Source organism: Petromyzon marinus, chromosome 4 (assembly GCF_048934315.1).
Source record: "Petromyzon marinus isolate PM22_M1 ecotype Great Lakes invasive population chromosome 4, UKy_Petmar_22M1.pri1.0, whole genome shotgun sequence".
Classification (NCBI taxonomy): Eukaryota; Metazoa; Chordata; class Hyperoartia; order Petromyzontiformes; family Petromyzontidae; genus Petromyzon; species Petromyzon marinus.
Genome location: NC_133670.1, coordinates 18,510,615 through 18,530,768, shown reverse-complemented (window position 1 = coordinate 18,530,768; position 20,154 = coordinate 18,510,615). Strand labels below are relative to the sequence as shown.

At 39.8% G+C, this 20,154-nt stretch overlaps 1 protein-coding gene across 4 annotated transcripts in view; it reads right to left on the bottom strand.

Moving 5' to 3' along the window:
* Nucleotides 1–9,570: 9,570 nt before the first annotated feature.
* LOC116938549 (growth factor receptor-bound protein 14-like) overlaps nt 9,571–20,154 on the bottom strand; it is a 142,527-nt gene continuing 131,943 nt past the window's right edge. For all 4 annotated transcript variants that reach the window (XM_032945773.2, XM_032945772.2, XM_032945774.2 and 1 more), the window contains 8 exons: nt 16,976–17,086; nt 16,342–16,437; nt 14,735–14,815; nt 14,135–14,251; nt 13,868–13,937; nt 13,311–13,398; nt 12,890–12,983; nt 9,571–12,337 (listed from right to left, as the gene is read on the bottom strand). In XM_032945773.2, coding sequence (XP_032801664.2) covers nt 12,191–12,337; nt 12,890–12,983; nt 13,311–13,398; nt 13,868–13,937; nt 14,135–14,251; nt 14,735–14,815; nt 16,342–16,437; nt 16,976–17,086 — 804 coding nt within the window. In that variant the 3' untranslated portion in view covers nt 9,571–12,190. The remainder of the gene's footprint in view (nt 12,338–12,889; nt 12,984–13,310; nt 13,399–13,867; nt 13,938–14,134; nt 14,252–14,734; nt 14,816–16,341; nt 16,438–16,975; nt 17,087–20,154) is intronic.

Sequence of the window (20,154 nt, the reverse complement as noted above, 5' to 3'; positions counted from 1 at the left end):
GGCTTGGTGACGTCATTCACATTCTCAAACGCGTCACGCTGGGCGTGGCTTAATTGGGGTTTCCCACCTTCATGAAGCAGGACATTGGGTTGGCTACCATGTTTTTTTAGTGGCCCAAGTAACCTTCCACAAAAAGTAGCCGATTCTATGTTTTGGTCGATTAATCAACTAATAACAATGGAACAAAAACTGAAGAGTTTGCAAATAAGCACAGAGAGGTGCATGCCTAGAATTAAATTGAGAGACATTAAGACGAATATGTGGATTATGGACAAAATTCAAACTGTTATGAGACGTAAAGGGATGAGAAGATATCAAACCAGGACATGGAAAGCAGCTTGTGTGCAGATGCTCGGTAGATTATTATGGAAAATGAGATGGCGATGGCTTGGGGAGGCTTTCATCCAGCAGTAGATCGGTCATGGCTGATGATGTTTATGCAATGAGTTCACGTGATCTGCTGCTGCGGGAACTTTATAAAGGCACACAATGTTCTTTTAAAAGAACACGACAGTATTATCCGTGGTACAAAACAGTGTTCAACTGGAATGGCTCAAAATTCAAATTACTTAAATATTTTGCTATCTGGTATTCTAGGCATATGTTACTGGGTCATCACACTGCCACGGCAATGTGAAGAAGCCACTTGATACATCACCAATGCTCTGTCTTGGCAGCATGGCTACGGTACTTGCTTTCAGCAGAGAGGAGTTGCGTTAAAGGTGAACACAGCACCACTGCAGGTACAATTAATATGCCTGATGCAATCATGCAGCAATTGCGTATAAAGTGCTTTGAATGTCAACCATACCTGTGCTGAATTCATCATGACTCAACTAAATGTAATTGTTCACGAGATATAAGCTGTGCTTGAATGCTATTGCTGCCACTTGCCAACACCCGCCACTCCCCTATCTGCCCTCATCATTCCACACACACACGCAGCTTAACAGCGTGGTTATATATATAATTTTTAATGACAAAGCAATACAACTTTACGTGTAAGCGATCACATGCGGCTCATATTCCTAGTTGTCATCCTTATGAGTTTCCAAATATTGTAAGGTAACATAACTTTTAGCAAAATGTACAGAATATTCTTACTGTGCAAGCACATACAAAGTATGTAATGTTAAAGTAGTGTGAGTTTCTGATTTTATTTTTGGAGGTTTAAAAAAAACACATTTCTGGTTCATTTTTGTAACAGTATACAGTGTCTTCGTGTTAACAAAGGTTACATCACCATTTGTCACGTGACACCACTTTTGGCAGGAAAAGTGAAGACATGACTTGACACCAAGAGATAAATCTGAAAAAAATATTGGGATCATCAGAAATGTCCTATCTAGACCCAATTTTCAGATTTCTCGAATTCATCTCAAAAGCAGGAACCCATCTCTCGTTTATAATCTATAAAACCACAATGTGTAACGTGTGTGCCATGCTAGTTTTGACACAGTATTGTATTCATGGGTGTTGCATGTATGCAGTACTGCCCTCAAAATTAAACTCCACTCGTTGCAATACCCACGTCAGGTGTGGCTAATACGCTTAATACCAATAACGCGAAGAATGACCAAGCATTAATCACTGTCATGACACACACGCCATGTGCATCATTTAGAACACCCAGGATTACTAACATTTGCGACACATTGCGGAGCCCTCTTGGTTAAACGTCACTTTTTGACACGACAATATTTGTAGAATTTCATATTCTTTGGGTCTTTCGGTAAAGTCACGTAGATAAGTTCAAAGAAAATTTAACAGAAATAAAAAAAACTACGACGTTTCGATCGCAACGCAAGCGGTCGTCATCAGGAGGAAAAAAGACAGGAAAGCTGCTGAGGCAGACTCTTTTAAAGGTTTTAAATGGGCGGGGCTATTTATGTTAATGTGAGATAAATTAGCATGTTAATGTAAAATCGGAGGACGACCTCCACGATGAGAGCGAGAGGTGGCTATGTTAATGAGAGAGAAATTATCATGTTAAAACAGTCTGCCTCAGCAGCTTTCCTCTCTTTTTTACCTCCTGACGACCGCTTGCGTTGCGATCGAAACCTCGTAGTTTTTTTGTTACGTTTTGTTATTTTCTTTGAACCTATCTACGTGACTTTACCGAAAGACCCAAATAATAGATCTCCTCCCATTTGGCAAAAAGCATATCTTGTTTTCATATTGATTGTGCTGATTATACCCAACTATTATACATCGTCACGAACTCCATGAAACCAACCTCGCTGTCCATACATCCTGCCTTCATGCAGTCTCGAATTTAATTGGTTCTAATTTTTACAGATCAACATTTTAAAAACCTAATCACTCAATTAGAAACACATCCACACATCCTTACCTCTGACATTACAATAGCAAAGACTTTGCAGAACCTTGGAGTTGCCATTGATTCTTAACTCTCTTCCCACATATCTAAAGTCTGTAGGACCACACACCTCCATCTGTGCAATATCTCGTGGATCCTTACCCCAGCTACTGATAAGACCTCATTCGTGCGTTTGTCACATCCCGACTCGACTTGCAACTCCCTCCTCTACTGCTTCCTCACCTCCAAACTCTCGAGGTGCTCATGATGCTGATGGCAGACTTCTCAACGGCACCGGTAAATGTGACATCATCTCAATACCCTGATCCTTCCACTGGCTCCAAATCCAATCGGGGTTCAACTTCAAGATCGCCCTCACCTTTGTTAAGATCCACCATAGACTCACCCTTGCCTCCTCTGCTCTCTCATCTCGCTCTCCTCCCCCCGTACACTCTTCTCTCTAAACAGGCCTCTATAAAATCCCCGTTGTCAACCTTCCCTTATAGGATAGTCACTCATTCTGTTCCGCTGCCCTTTGTTCTCTGGAACACATTCCAGCGATCCATGCTGTTGACTCCCTTCCCCTACCCATGTCCAGGGTCAAGACTTTCCTCTTTTCCTCTGCCAATGAGTTTGTATTTCACTTTATCAAATTAATAAAGAAGTTGTTTCTCCCCAGATGCCCATGTTGGATTGATTTGTACAGCCGAGTGTACATGACATTTAAACTATGTATGCACTGAGTCACCAATGTGTTTAACTTAGGACTCCTCTACTTACGAACAAACAATGTCCCAAAGGTCTGTTCGCAAGTAGATTTGTTTGGAAGTCCAACTTTACTACTGTCAATTCCAAACATGTTGTACGGCATGTACACTAAATACCTGTAGATGTAGATGTTACTAATTATTAATGTTCTGCAGATGTAGATGCCACCACCGCCATCTACTGTGCGGCAGTTGAACTTACGATTCTCGGTCTGAACAGGCAACTAACTGGGCATATGAACTGGTTTCTTCGTACATCTGAAAGTTCGTAAGTAGAATGTTCGCAAGTAGAGGAGTCCCTGTTTCTCGGCAAATGTCATCTCCAGTGTACACAATGTAGACTATAACATAGAGTTAATGGTTATTATTAAACACTCAATGATCACATCCAAAATGTGTAGGTTTAAATGAATAATGATTAAACACGTGCATGATATCATATGCAGTGTTAAATACTGTAATTACACAACACAGCACTATACCCGGCATGCACATTTCATAACCATGTATGGTACAAAGAAATGTTTCCATTATTTGACGTATAAAGTTTAGAAAAAAAATTTACCTACGTTGGAATACCTTCCATGTGTGAAGAGTCAAGAACCTTTCCAAGATACTAATAGATTCACAGTAATTAATTTCCAACCAATGACTTTGACTCCAATATGATGGAGTTAATCCCCTGAAATGGGAAAAAAATTTGCCCACTGGGAAACGTAACACACAAGAACTCGGAATTGAACATAGGTACATACGTTGGGCAGTCTTTACCAAGAAAGATGAGTCACCAAATGTCAAGTATCTATTTTAGTCCTCTTTCCCGAGGCCATGTCTGTGTAGCCACAATGAAAATGTTAGGTTTATTGTATAAAGGGCGTTCTCAACTCTGCAAAAGCTCACACACACTTACTGCCTTAGAAACAACAATATTTATTGTAGACATAAATTATTTCCTGTTGCTAGTACGGCAAACCTCCAGTGTGTAATTTGAGTGACAGAGACTGATAGCTCTTTAAACACACCTGTAAATCTAATGCTCGGAGGAGTCCAGGGCCACGTACAGACCCAACGCGTGCGCAAGTTGTGTGTGTTCCACAACAACCTATTGTTGAATAACGCAAATGTTACTCAAAGTGTCTGTGCAGTGTTGCAAATGTTTGTGGATATATTTTCGTTGGCTATAAAATGGATATAAAAAGTCAAATTCCAGATTTCGGAACAGTTATATCGACAAATTCCCTTAAGAATGGACAAAGGTGTCCACTTGTTCAAACAAGTATTGGGGCAGCACATGTCTCTGTTGCGTGTATTAACGAGCCGGATGGTGGAAATTCCACATTCCTTTGGTGGGAAACCGAGAACAAAAACGATCTTTTCAAATGTATAGGTGTAATACATTCACGCATCTTGCGACAGAGCAAACATGAGCTCAGGCAAAACATGACGGCGCTTGGCTGGCACTGATGATTGGTGAACTGGCTCAGGTGAGCTCACGTCAGCCATTCGTATACAAGGATTAAGAGAAGAGTACATTTCGCATTCTTTCTCGCACACCACGACTGACCTATGTGTTTATTAGTTTCTGCCATCCATGGATCAAGACAAGCAAATGTTTTGTCAGTCGGTTCACTGGGTTGGCAGGGCAGGACTGACCATGGGATTCAGACTCGTGACACTAAGCTTGGCAACAAACAATGATGCATGCTATTGATGTAAGGTAAAGGTGCAGCCCTGAAATTGCTTGCTCACACCACTGCTGTAGAAAGGGGCCTTCACTCGAGGGAGCTCTTGAGAGCCCCTCTGGAGGGTATTTGGCCTATTCTTACACGTGAGCTTTTTATTTACTGCACTTGAAAGCTCAATTTCTCATCTACAGATATTTTTCATTTCCAATTTTGTTTTTGTTTTAAAGACAGCACGAAATATTTGTCGTATTGTATCTAGCTAGATGGCACTGTGGTTAGAGCGGAACAGGGTGATTTCTCCATAACTGGCTGTCGCCTGATGACGAAACGTCATACTCGAATTGTACATTTTGTGGGTTTACTCTCCAACACACTGGTGTGCTGCGCTCGTAACGAACTGGCATGCATTGTTTACATAACAAACCTTAAAAATTGGCTGTGTCCGGTGGTGATGGCTTTAACGACATTTATATTCATGCGATCTAACCCGAAAACCTCTATTATGGAAGGTTTCAAGTTTAAATTAAAATCAAGGGTCGACAAGGTCCAATATCCCTCGAAGCTGTTTTTTTTATGATTATTAAAGGAGCGCCTACCCGTGGGATGCCAAGTGGTCATCCTATTAATAAAGTGGCCCTCACCAAAGGAACGTGGAATTTACACCACTGGTCCAGGGTTACCAATAAAGATGAGTGCTGCCCCATTGCCTGTTTAAGCAGGGAGACAGTCTTACTTGAAAACAGGGAAATCTCCTAGGCTAAATAGAATAACTGTGGACACTATTAAAGCGGGGCCAGATGTTGCATCATCATCAGTGGACCTATTTAATGATTATGCAGCAACGAAACAGTATCTCAGTCGTGGATTGATGCCTCATCCTTCTATTTAATGACAAAACATCTCAATGATTACAAACCCATGAGTCTTCGGTCACACGTATATAGATTGTTCGTGAAATCATAGGAAACCAAATACTGTCGTGGACGATTTAAAAAGCCAACCAACCACATGAACATGGTTTTAGAATAACAAAATGTAGAAATGAGATTCTAGAAATGAATTGTTTTTATGTTTTAAATACCATTATGCCTAGCTTTGGTAGACATTTTATTCAGTCGTAACTGACAGTATTTTTCTTAGCTCTCAGAAGCAGAGGTAAAATTTCATGTCATTTCTACATTTTTAGAATGTACAGTATGTTAAACTTTTGATTTGAAGCTTTCGTGACTGCAGGGATTTATATTCTTGGTTCTTTCGGTAAAGTCACATAGAAGGGAAACAATAACATAATAAAAATATAAAACAATACAATTCTCACGACGTTTCGACTGATTGCTTGTGTTGCAGTCGAAACGTCGTGAGAATGTTATTGTTTTATATTTTTATTATTTTATTGTTTCCCTTCTACGTGACTTTACCAAAAGAACCAAGAATATGTTCAACTTCTTTCCCACCGTTCTGTAGCCAACCGTGGTAATCGGAAGGTCAACAAACTAAACACAAAGAATCATCCATACCATCAAGGATTTTTTTCATATCAACATTTCTTGAGATATTTCCACGTAGAGCATTCAAGTTGATTGTTGGATCCAGCACTCACGGATTCACTCCAAGTCACTCGTGCACCAGCCGTCAGTCGCTTATCACTCTTCTCTCACTACTACCATTGTTACTGGTACCATGGTTACTGTTACCATGAACTTCGCTCATCGATTCCTCCGCCCATGTTCTACTCCTCTTATCTATCCCTCCTGTGTGAAATCACCACACTGCAGGTGAAAACGCCGTTCTCTTTCTGCGTCTTTCCTCACACTGCTTCACTGTGGATTTCCCTCCCATTGTCTCACGGTGGCGAGATGTTAACTACCTTGCCTGGTATACAAGAGTCGGTGGGTTCGATCCCGACCCAAAAGCCTGTATATTTGGAATCTACATGTTCTCCCTGTGGTAACGTGGATTTTTCTCCGGGTCCTCGGGTTTTTCACTCCACATTTAGAAACATGCGTTTAGAGTATTTGGCTGCTATAAATTTCCACACGATAAGCTTCTGAAAAAGAGCGCAATTGGCTCAGTGGGTCTCACCTTGTAAAATAAAAAGGTTAGTAGGTTGGGTTTTCCAAAGTTCCTATAAGCTTGCTCAATTTAAACAACGTATAATTATACCGTTTACATTTTCAATAGTGGTGTTTGGTGTCTGGTCGCTTTGCGGTTTAAGCCTTTGGAGCTGTGCTCAGCAACAGGTATAAACAAAAAAACAATGATGTTGCAGCACTGTTAACAAGTAAACCACAACTCCTATTTCATCCCCAGCATTTACAAGATGTGTCATCGAAATATCGTACTTTGAAATCATAATTTCATTATCAATGCCTATTTTCAGCTGGGAAACACGGATTGTGACATGTGTCAACACGTAAAATAAGAAAATAATTAGTTAATTTACAAGAAAATAATTGGCCTACGGTGTTCAAGAGTAAATGTATTATACATAATATACTGCAGATATGCGTGCATATTGGGTTACATTACACACCTTTTTACACACACCCACGAGAAAACAAAACTGCAGACACCGCAAAGACAAAGATCCCCTGTATACTATTTTACACCCTGTTAGGGCAAGTGCTATTAGCAAGCACGATGAGTATGTAGTGAACATTATGCCTGGCCACCTTTGTCTCGCCTGCACCAGCTGTTCAATTAAGGGCGATTCGAAACTAGGGGAGGTTCAGAACTAGTTCAAGATGTCACTCGCCGCTGATGTTCAAAATTCGGGTTGCCACTGCACCACCGCGAACCACTGGAGACACTGAACAGCTGCCATTCACAACTAAGTGATGGTGACATCACCACAGTGCTTGCACCAGGCTTGGTGCACTTTGAGGCAATGTGAAGTGTCAAAAGCTTGCTGGCAAGAGGTCACAGGACAGCTCCAGCTGTTGTGGATTAACTAAAATGACTGCCAGATGCACCACCTGTGCTCCCCACTGGCACAACACAAGCACATACATGCGTCAAAATGAGTTTCGAGAGACCTACGACCAAAACAATCAATTGTTACCCGACAGGTAAATTTTTACTTAAAACTTTCGTGACTGCAGGAAGAATACCCGACAGGTAGGCCACAGCACAAGTGTGACTGTTATGTGCGTACACTTTATATCACCTGGGGAATTAAAACACTTTAGATATAAGTCAGGAATCAAAATTCGTTCGCCAATGTCTCCACGAAGAGAGTTCTCTGTCACTTTCACTGCTCCATGGTCCGGGCGCCACTATTCATCATCCACATCCTATGGTCAAAACAGACCGACTCATTGCCGTGGCATAATTTTACACTTCATACATTTTCTTCTGTACAAGGGCCACGATACAAACTCTTTTTGGCAATCGTAAAAGTTCACCAACTTCTTGCACATATGACGTGCAAGAACTCAGCGCCAAATTTTGGGAAAGGACACGAGACATTTAAGGGCTGCACGATTCTAATTATACCAAGTCGCTCTCAGGATTTTAATGCTGTGCTGGTGAGCAATGCCCTTCAGATGGCTAACTATAAACGCCAAATCATTTACCTCTACGTTAAACCATCATACTTAAAGCAAGTGTATGGTTGCTGTAAATGAAATACATTCAATAAATGTACGCCCCCATCAATCCACTGCTAGATGAAGGCCTCCCATGTCACGTCAGACATGGGGTTTGATTGACTATACCTTTACATACTTGGCTGTGGATTGGTTAAAAGAGGAGATCCAGAGCCCGCTTGGATGCCACTCATTCTCGATGGCGGGGAATTGGACTGTAGTTTTTGAGTTCATGGCACAGCACCAATTAAAACATTGTTTAATAAACATGCGAATACAATTTTAACGGGCTTCATAGGGGTCAACAAAACTCAAATTGAATGTTAATTAAATTAACTTTTTTTAAAAAATATATCAAGATTAAGGCCGCAGACAACTATGCTAAATTCGGGCTTACAAGCTTTCCTCTCCCTTCCATCGTCTGTTGCTTAGCATTGACCACTTATTGCTTCATTAAGTCGTGGCTCAAAGAGTTGACACGAGGGCTTTGAGCCAATACACCAGACTTCACGATGGGTATTGATGGTGCAAGGACGAGGGAGGGGGGGCAAAAGTCAATAGACCCATTAAACAAACTGAATGTGCCATCACTGTTGAACATGTCACGGGTCACACGCAGATAACGACAAGAGTATAATCTTCGTAAGTTTTCGTGCTGCAACAAGCAAAGGGACATGAAATGAGAATATTATTCAGTGACCACAGGCTGATGTCACTAGCACTATAGGTTGCATCATCAGTCGTGATATTCGCGGTTGTTTCAAAACATTGTAACGCCTCTGCCTGTGGTGTGCCAATATGTATCATTCATGGGGTAGGTGGTGGGCAGGGGTGTCATGACCCATGCAATACACCGTGGCCTTTGGATAATACACATTTGGATATCACAATAGCTCTTGATTAAGCAAACACTTGCAATGATTAGCACGTCTTGCAAAAAAAAACACAATTTCGACAGAGAGATGTATATTTCCTCATGTATTACTGTTACAAAATAGAACCCTTCTCACCTTCGTGGATAAACTCTAACCTTGGCTTGAGTCAACTCCAGACTCACGATTTAACAGGACTTATCACTCGTCTCAGCCAATGAATCAAATTCAGACGAATGTCTTCCGTAAAAAGGGGGTCACAGGATGGCAGATGTAAGAGAAAGACAGCAGTGTAGTTTTTGTTCCACTATTATTCTAGGAAACAGATGACAGCTGAACTAAACACCTGGTTTTTTTATTTCCCAAGATCAATATGAACAGTAAATGAATTCCCTCATTTTATACAAAACATTCCTGACAGGTATACAGTATACAGCTTTCATAAGCTTATGTATTTACAAATTACAATGTCATAAAGCCAAACCAAAAAAAATATCTATTTTCTTTTCTCCATCACATGCGATATATAAACAGCTTGTGCAACAATAAACCATAAAAGGCCCGTAAATCTTTCAGAAAATATTTACAGCTCATTATTTACAAAAAAGCAATAACAAAATTCTACAAAAACAATTCATTCGCAAAATATCCATGCCCTACATTTTAAAACTTTCATGGTTTTAGATTTGGTTCCACTAATGTTCAAATCTGATCGAGGTGTTTGTTGCCGTTATTTTTGAGATATGGGGTTGACATTTAAAGGTTACAAAAGTCCATTTTACCTTCTTGATTGAACTTCTTTGGGTATTCTGTATTTTGACGTAAAATTATTTTGAACATGTATACTTTGCTAGGTTCTTGCCGTTTGCTTCTTTAAAAACTACTTTTGTAAATGCATTTTCAGAATTTGTACTTTTTGGACTCCGTTAGCATAACTGTGGATAGTCATGGGATACATTTATTTAATCGTCCTGAGAACAGAGATTCCAGTATGTTGTAACGTGCTTAGGTTCTTTAACAGTGCTGCAAACAAGCAAGCCAAATGCACATCATTAAGATTTGCTTTCAAAAAACAATGTATCTATGTGTACATGCTAAATTTAAGGCATTCTTTAGAGCTTATATAGACAAATCACCTATGATTTTTTTTATAAATTACCCACTTATAAATACACTACACAGTACAAATAAATCTGTCTTTGAAAAAAAGTCTTATCCGTTAAAAATCCTAATACATATAGGCAAACTTAAGATACAACAGGCATCCATTAAATTTCCGGTTCAAGATTTTAAATTAAATCTTTTAGCAGTTTCAATCAGGACACGTAGATCTTAAGTTTTGCAATATCTTATTTCAAGTATAACATTCCCTCTTTATAGGTACTGGCAGTTATTACTGAATTCCCAAAGGCATAATAAAACAAAGACAGGCTTTAAGCAGTTGGTCACTCATGCAGTGCCAGCCAACAGGAAACATTAACAGCATTCTTTTTAACGCTGTTTTTTTTACTTGTGCTTTGTAAAGTGAAAGACAGAATTAAAATTTACACAAATGTACTTTACACTTGGCCAATTCATGTGGTAAAATTAAAGCTAAAGACTTCTGAACCATCTTAACACATTATATTCTGATGCAGTTAATGATATTAAGCAGTAACGTTAATATCAATTGACAGAAACTGCAGAACGCTTCCAAAGTGTGGTGCTCTTTATCAACGACATATTGTTGAGAAACGATGGTTTTTATCAATTTCTTTATGAAGAACACACAATGTGTCGAGGGACAAATTGATTAATGCACGTGAATACTGTACATGCCATAGCAATCTTTCTGGAAAAGGGGGGCCTGCATAGGAAACTGCATATTCACTGCTTGATGATCACATCCAGTAACTATGGAGATGTTTCTTCCCATTTCACAGAAAACGAACAGGCACACTTCACTGACCACGCTGAACAAGGGATAACAACCAGTGTCCTTCCCCAACCAATCCCGTCATACAATCCATGGGCCAACACATCATACAGCACGGACTGGAGCAAATGCTTGGGAAATTCCAACACGCGCAGAATGTTACGGTTAAGGAGTTAATTTGTGAAGAAAAAAAACATTAACACAGTTTACTATTAACTCAAATGTTTAAGTACATGACATGTGGATCACTCGACTACTTGCACTGGGTATCCATTTGTGCAGAAAGCATTATACAGCTACATATAAAACATTATATTTCATCTAATTCATTGTGAATAATAACCTTAACGTCAATATTGTATAACTTCACCAGAAAATAAAACAGAACCAATAAAATCATTAAATGCTTCAATATAACACAGCTGGCTGTACAAAAGGCTTTCAAGAGTCCCATTAACAGTCTTTGTTCATCCACAGCATACAGAGAAATAAGTGCACGTTGTTACATTTTTCTGTCACATCTGGTCATCTTCGGTGTGTAGCTTTGAGGCAACTCGAGTTTTGAATTGCCGTTTAAAGCCAGAGATGTGTTCTGCATAGCAGATTGAGTCTGCACTTTTTTGTGGATAGAACACAGTGAGGTTTGCAGTCCTTAGAGCTTCTGATCAGTCACATTCAGTTCACAAGGCGCTCCCGGTTCGGCACTGTTCAATATTTTTGTTTTTTTATATGTCTGCTCTCTTTTTATTTTAAAAGGCCATTTGGGGCATTGGAGGTGTTGCATTAGAATTCAAGTTGTGGATTTTCATTTTGTCTTCTTTTTGTACCCACAGGTACATACAACGCAAACATGGATCCCCCATCTCCGGTCTGCATTCCTTTTCAGTGTTTATATATTTTAAAAAAAGACATTCTTCCACTTAAATAATCAAATCGACACACATGGAGTTTAAAGCAGGGGGACACGCGAGTGCAGCAATGCCGAAGATGACTTCATGTAAGCAATCGGGGCAGGCGGCTAGTGAAGCCATGCGTTGCCGCCCCTCACAGCACCACGTGGCTGCAGTGGTGTTTGAGCTTGCAGGGTAAAATTCCACGGTTGAGCTGATAGAATTCCACCAGCTGGATTAGGTCTGAGAACTTGGTGTTTCCATCATCCAGCGAGAAGAACATTTTTGAGTCCTCTTCAAACTGCACTTACATCGAAAAAACAAGAAATCGCAGACGTAAATTAAGTTAATTGAAAGAGATAAGTACTCTCTCTATACAATTTTACACACCAATCATTTAAATCAATCTGCTGCTGGATGAAGGTCTCCCCGCACCATGTCGGTTGCAGACGTTATTTGGCCAAATTTCACCACACTGGTGGATAGGAGCTGGTGAACGTTGGGGGGGGGGGGGGGGGGCTGTGAGGGGGGGAGGGGGGGTTAGGGGGTGGTCAGGACCGATTTAGATGTCAGTCTCCACTGATGTTAGCCGTGGCCAGTAAATCGAACTCAGGAAGCATGGTCTATAGGGCAGTGTGGTAACCACTGCACCATTGCCCCTCCCCTCTTTTTATATCGCTTTGAATTTATTGCAGTGCTGCCAGATTTTTTACGTTAGAGTAGCACCAAGTATATTTAAAAGCAAGTTTAAACAAATAATAACATGCAATGTTCTTTTTAAATGCAAGTTATATTCATAATATTCAAGTGTAAAGTGCTTTTTCCTTCAGCAACAATGTTAACTGTTACGCACCAGTAAGATTTGAAAGTGTTTAATTTTCTGATGATGGCAGAGAGAGAGCACAAATGTCCTGGGGTTGCTCTGACTGTCTCGAAGAAGAAATAACCTGTGATGATCAGAAGGAGAAAACTGGAATTACTTCTTGTGGCAGACAAAAGGTATATGATGCGCTGTATAATATTTGAAATTACTGACTTATTAAGCAGTGATAATATGCTATCAACAAATATTTGAATATTCTGTATAATTTAAGCTGAAACTGCTAATAACAATGTTTCACTTTATGCAAAATCTGTTTACCATGTTACAGGATGCTTTGTTGTAACGTTCGTTTAGATCACACTGCGTGAAAGTTATTTTCATGCCCTTCAGGAGTGCAAGACTAATGATACAAATATATGTTGCGTGTACAATTAAATCTGAATCTCTGTACCCATCAACAAGGCCCTGCTGTGAGATGATCCTGTGTGCCTCCTCTCTTGGGATCCGTCCATGGAACCACGGCTGTGTCTTGTGAATCGCTGCAAGAAGAAAATAAAAAAAACAAGCTCACATCTGTTTGAAATTTCTGCAGTGAATAATAAAATATACCATTTCGTACATAAATAATGCACATACCTCACGGTAAAATCTCTCTGAAAGTGTGGTGTGTGTGTAACAGTGTGTGCTCTTAATGGGGAGTGGTGGTGTAGCCGTTAGCGTGGTGCACTTTTAACCCAGATTCCCAGGTTCGATTCCCACTCATGGCCATCATCAGTGACTTATCTGAACCCATCCTGGGCCTCCCCTAGGTCGACGCAGCCTCAAATTAATACGTGTTACAGTGTGTAATTATCACCTCGAGAGACAAAAGCGGCCAGGCATGATGTTAGCCACCCACAGCCTTGTGTGCCTTGTCGGCCTTCATTGGTGCTCACTAACAGCATTTGCCCCAACAGTCTGTTAAGGCTATAAGGGGGATCATAGTCTTTTCTGTTAGTCTCAGCATACCTATACTCATAGCAGATGGTTGGCAGGGGCTGGGGCTTCCCACCACACCAAGTCTCTGGCAACCTCTCCTCTGCGAAAACAGATTAGACATTTTATCACAATATAATACTGTAGGAGGGAGAACTTACTCGCATGAAATCTCACATCAGAGATGCCAACAGGCACATAGGATTTACCACCACCCTCCCCAGAAGCACAAAAAAAGAAATGTAGGCTGACGAAAACCACAAGTAGAAATTAGTAAACATGACTGCATTGCACATTTACCCGCCAGGCCTGGCCCTCTTCCACTGCCACCGTCTGGGCCTCTGCTGGGTTCTCAATGATTCTTCCTTTGCGCCCAGAGAAATCCATCGCCACCAGTGTGTTCTCGGAGATGTTTCTCTGCCAAATAGAAACAGTATGTTACTCCGTATTCTTGTGAGCAAGCAGGGAATAAAAGATGAAAACATATCTACTGCATAGATTTTCGCGGTTGCTTTGCATAGCGCTCCGTGTTCCAGTTTTTTCCACTTGTTGCTCTAACGTACATGTGCTGATGTCCGACATTTCGCAGCACATGCTGGGAGCACGTGGAGCAAAACGTCGGACAACACACGGTACAACCCAAAATACATCAGAGAGTGCAGCGTGAAAGGTATGGCCAAACTATGTTGAGATTCGTTATTAAATGTACACTCTTGTTTAGTTAAGCCAAACTTCTCAAATGTTGAATTTGAATGAAACAAATAAGGATACAGTTTACAAAATGTGCGAATGCTGTATGGCCTCATTTATTTTGGTGGTTATGGAATGTTTGAACACCAACAGTGCAAGCTGCCTCAATGCTTTTGCATGTGTGAAGCACATGAAGGGAATTAAGCATACCATGGGGGTGACATTCAGCTGGCCAAGGTGGTTTCGTCTCTGCTGCAGTAGCCTGTAGTTCTGGAACAACTGCACGCTATGCTGGATTAAACAAAAAGAAAAACACACCAAGAACAATTAGGCATTTAGGCCCAGCTCTTTCATTCAAAAGCGCCCGCGAAATGCATCGACGGCTCTAATGAAACTGGAAAATGGTAAGCACTGTAATTTGATTGGATTTACAACCCTGTGTCAACTGCTCAAGACCTGCCCCCCACATTGTCCATCGTTGCAGGGGTTAATGAACCATACTTCACATTGATCAGTGCTAATTGGTGAAGGGGAGGAAAGTGGAGGGGGCACCCAGGACTGGTTTACACATCACTTGTTACTGGTAGGATGTGGAGGGAAAATCAAACTCCGGTCACCAGATTCAAAGCAGTGCGCTAAATCACTGCACGAAAATGTGTGAACTATTTTTGGGATTAAATATCACTGACATACACTAACATGAACGCTTGTGACCCCGACCACCAATGGGTGGGGGAATTGGGAGCTGTCTAATGCATACCGGCGGCTGACATCTTTCAACATACGTAGCATAGGCTAACACATTTGGCAACATGAAGACACCATCATCCATTAAGAGCGGCCCAGGGAAGTGGCAATTATCCCAATAAAATATCTCCCATTCCAGTGTTGACCTAGAATTTTGACTGCTGAGTCACATGGGCGAATGTGTCAGTTTAGATTAAAGCGAAGGTGGAGAATATTTAAAGGAAGACAATGCCCCAAAATATTAAGATAGCTCATCTTGGTTACAGCCTATGTATCTGTATAGGCTGTAACCCAGATTGTCTCGACAAGCATGAAGCTTTGTTGGTGGAAAAGAGATATAAAATCGGTAACATCACTGCATCTGTAGTGCATCAGCGACACAGGAGTATTTAATTATGTACATTTTATGTCGCCACTGCAGCAACCGTTACATGTTCCTTAACCCTCATGCACGAATTCTTAAAATATGAAAAAACGGTTTGAGTTTAATGCCATTTTGGGTATCAAAGGAACCACCCCCACCCCAACCCCCAAATATGTTGAAAAATGTTGTATAACTTGACATCAGTCATATTTTATAGCTGTCCAGCACAGTGGACATATTTCATGAGCAGACCAAATTGTCTCAAAACTCATGTTAAAAACAGCCTGAGGAGGCACAGTCAAGATAATAAGCATGAAGCAACTTCACCCTCGGAGAAATTTTATGAATATTCTTATTTGTAATCCTGTTGTTGCCATCTAATTTGAATTGTTTCCCATCTGTTACATCTCATTTGTGACAATATTTTTTGTTCAATTCACCCAAATGTGATGCGAGCATATAATTGACATGTCATTTGCGTACATTATACACAACCAAGACTCACACTCAATATTATATGCATCTATCACAAGCGTAATAATCTATTTGAATTTTTGAATTGGTGAATGGTTATACATGCTTCCTGGGCACGTACCTAAATTATGAGAGGTGGTGTGTATGTGTGTTTTGGGTGACATCTTCCTTTAAAAAATGAGCAAGAGGAAGGAATTGTGGGGGCAAAGTGACACTGCACCGTGTCAATCACCTTGAAGAGCCGCATTGCAGTCATCCAGCAGGTCCGGCTTGCTTCTTCCTCGGCGCAGAATAGCTTCAATTCCTTGGCACTACTTGCCCTGTTGGACTGCACAATAGCCAATCCATTAATTAGGGTTTTCTGTTACAATTGTGCCCTTTAATTACGCCAAAGTGTGCAGAAAACTCACTCTGGGCAAAATGCTGATGAACGAATCGCAGATCTTATGCATGTGCATACATATCTGCACACGCCGTCGTGACAGGCAATTTTATTATCCAAATTTCAATCATTCCTAATATAGTACATGGCATTATTGCTACCTCTGTAGAATCATTTATGGTAGATATAAAACAGTCGTTTAATTCCTACTCGGTCATTAAATTATCCCAGAGGACTAAGAGTAGCCTTATTTATACTGAAAGTGACAGGTCATGCAGTATGTCCTTTCATAACCAATACATCACACAAACGCCATGCTCTCAGAAAAATCTATATACAGTACTGCACATTTTATTCTCAAGGTTCATGACACAGGATATTCAAGTATCACAGCATAGTAGTAAACCACGACTGTGTTTGACCCTGAACACATTGCCTTACAATACGTACTTGCAAAGCCACCATCATGACAAGCTTCACTTACTTTTATGCAAAATCCAAAGTCTGTGGGTGCCCCGTACATCTTCCGTCCCGAAAGAACAGTGTACACACCACTGTCACTTAGCTCTGCATAACACTGCAGATGCCGCGGTTCCTGTCGACATACAATCCCCCAACAGTGAATTAATTGGATACTCATTTTTTTTTCAAGTTACCTACTTAAGAATCAATTTTTTTTGTTTAAACACACCTTTTTAAAGGTCTGTTTGAACACAGTGAATTTGGTTTACTATTAGATAAACATGAGACTAATTCACATGTGACAAGTGCAACATTTGAATGTTATTTAACATTTTTATTTTAATACCATTAAATACGTAATGTTTGTTGAGGGTTTTGTAAATGTTTAGCAATGAAAAATGAAGAATAAACTATTCGTTAAAAGATCACTATTAATGATAAACAATGTTTGTTAATTCACAACAGAATAAACAATGCATCCAGTCACACACACACACCATCTGCCTAACAATACAATTGTTGTGAAATTTAAAATATATTCTTGAGTCAGCTTCCTCTGTTTTACTTACAAAAGCCACCTCAAATATATATAAACAAAACAGAATACATGCCTTCAGTTAAATAATGTTCAGACACTAGAAAAAAACAAGGCAACAAGAATGATCGTTGCATAGTTGGCTGCCTTTTTAATCCACGAGCTGTAAAGACTGCAATGATTTTTAAAAAAAGGTATGAAAAGTAAAGCTCGGAATAAAACTTAAATGTTATTTCTATTCCCTATTCAAGTAGTCGTAGCATGTGTACAGGTAAAGTAATGTGATGCTTGCCCTTCAGTTCTTCACCCTTCTGAAGAGCTATGTTACCTCGGAAGTGTGTATACGCATGTGTGTGTGTGGGCAGTGGTGGCATAGTGGTTAGCGAACAATGCTATGGGACTCACACCACCCACTCATGTGCCGTGCAGACTTTAAAAAGAGCTCGATAACAGCACTTGCCACAAGTCTATCATCGGCTATACGGGGCGTCTCTGCTTTTGTAAATATGTTGCAAGATCAGAGGTTATGAAATGCTGCGTCAAAGAGGGCAATAGCCCCTTTAACCCCACGATAAATAAATGCCTGCACTGCCTCTTATAGCTCTAACTCAAACGACCATGTTGGGTGACGTGATTACCGTACCATTAAAACAGATGGGATATGTTTGCCAACCAAACCGAGATGTGCTCCAACATCTGGCTCCAACTGGAATTGTATTGATTATAAGCAATACAATTACCACTCCAGTCGTGTAAGTTTATAGGTGTGTGAAAATGCATGCTTTTTTCCCAATACATGTATCCTTTGGCCTATAATCTTCCCTCCTAAAACAAAATTATTAATTGATGGGAAGGATATAAGCTTATGCCTATATTGATTTAAAAATATATATAGTATTGAGCACTAGAAATACAATTATGCAGCATCTAAGTGCAATGCACTTGCTATCAATTTAAAAGTGCAGAATGTTCTCATGTAAAGGGGTTAATCCAAGGGTTCAGAATTGCAGGATGAATAACCCCAGCATTCTCAATCCCCGACTTCCCCCTTGCCACCCACCTCAAGCATCCTATCTCTTCTCCAATTCAATGTGACAAGTACAGTGTGATTAAAAATGTGCTTATTGTCAGTTTTTTAGGAATAATTTGTTTACAAAGTTCTTCCATTCTCCCTCCGAAATGTAAAACTGAAGTTGTGCGTTTCTATGTCGTAGTAAGAACAATGAATATTTTTGTCAGGTCTTTAGCGATGGTCCGGTTTTATGACCAACACCAAATATGCCCACCAAGTGCAAAAAAATACGTAGAACACTTGCTTCGAATTGTCGTTATCTCATGCCATTCCCACCATTTACAAAAAAACACGGATTGAGCTAGATTATTTAAAATGTAATCCCTATCGACACTATTGCAAACTATGAAAAATTGTGTAATCTCTAGAAGACTTTTATAAATGAACACATAACATTTGCTTATGCCTGTGTTTTCATAACCTGCTAATGGTGCAGTGTATGAAATTACTACTTTTTATAAGCAGATTTTCATATTAAGAGCAAATATGATTTGTTAATATTGATTATTTTGCAGCCACTGTGCATCCTTACCAACAGAACAAACATTGTGTGTGTACAATCTGTGTCACATGCTAAATGCCATTCATATGCCCTCTTGGTGAACCCTGGAAGCCACATCTTCCATCCTCCATTACAGAAAATGACAGGCAAATTGGGTTTTATGCTGTAGCACCACCCTACCCGCCCCTTTCCCAACCCATTCAAATTATGTAAAATGTGTTTATGTTAATTATACACCATAATGAGTACCTATAATAGTTATAAAACAAAGAGACTTTGTATTTAAACGAGTTGTACCAATTTTTTTATAAAATATATAATTGCCAATCTTAACTATCCCCATTTTATATAATTTGTGTACAATTAAATACTTAATTTTTGCCTCAAATTTCTAAAAATAATGCTTTATCTTAAAAAGGACCCATGTAATTTTGACCTAACACTATTTAATACTATTGTGCATATAAACTTCTAGAAAACATTAAACTTGACTTTAAATAAGGTTAAATGCTAGTGAATGACAAGGAGATATTGGTCTAAGCTGATCGATTTCTGGCTAGAGTTTATAAAATAATGCCGCACGTTTTGTTCCATCGAGTAAAAAAGTCTCGTGAAATATACCCTTTATTTTGTACTATACCGTCCCGTGGCTGAATTTGTTTGGCCAGTGGCATCATGACATTTGGAACATATTTGCACATTCGAGGACACTAGATCAGTAACACTATCCTACTGTTATGACCTATATGGCATGCACAAATTCAAAGTCATCCCCTTTGTCCCAATTTACATAAATGAATATATTACCAAAAACAGATTTTCATTGTTTGTGCAAGGCACAACAGGGCAATAGCCTAAAACTGATGGTAAGAAAGGATTTTCCCACAAAGTGGTTTCCTTTAGAGACAAAAGAAAGGCAACAAAGACGGAACTGATTGAATTTCATCCAGGCCCCTACCTCACTTCCTCTCCTTTTGTTTGCATTGTCATTAACAAGAAAATCTTTGTTCCACTAGAGAAAAAACTGTGCTGTCACTGCTGATATTTCTTTTGATTTGCCCCATATAACCTCCTAAGTAATTCATGGATGAC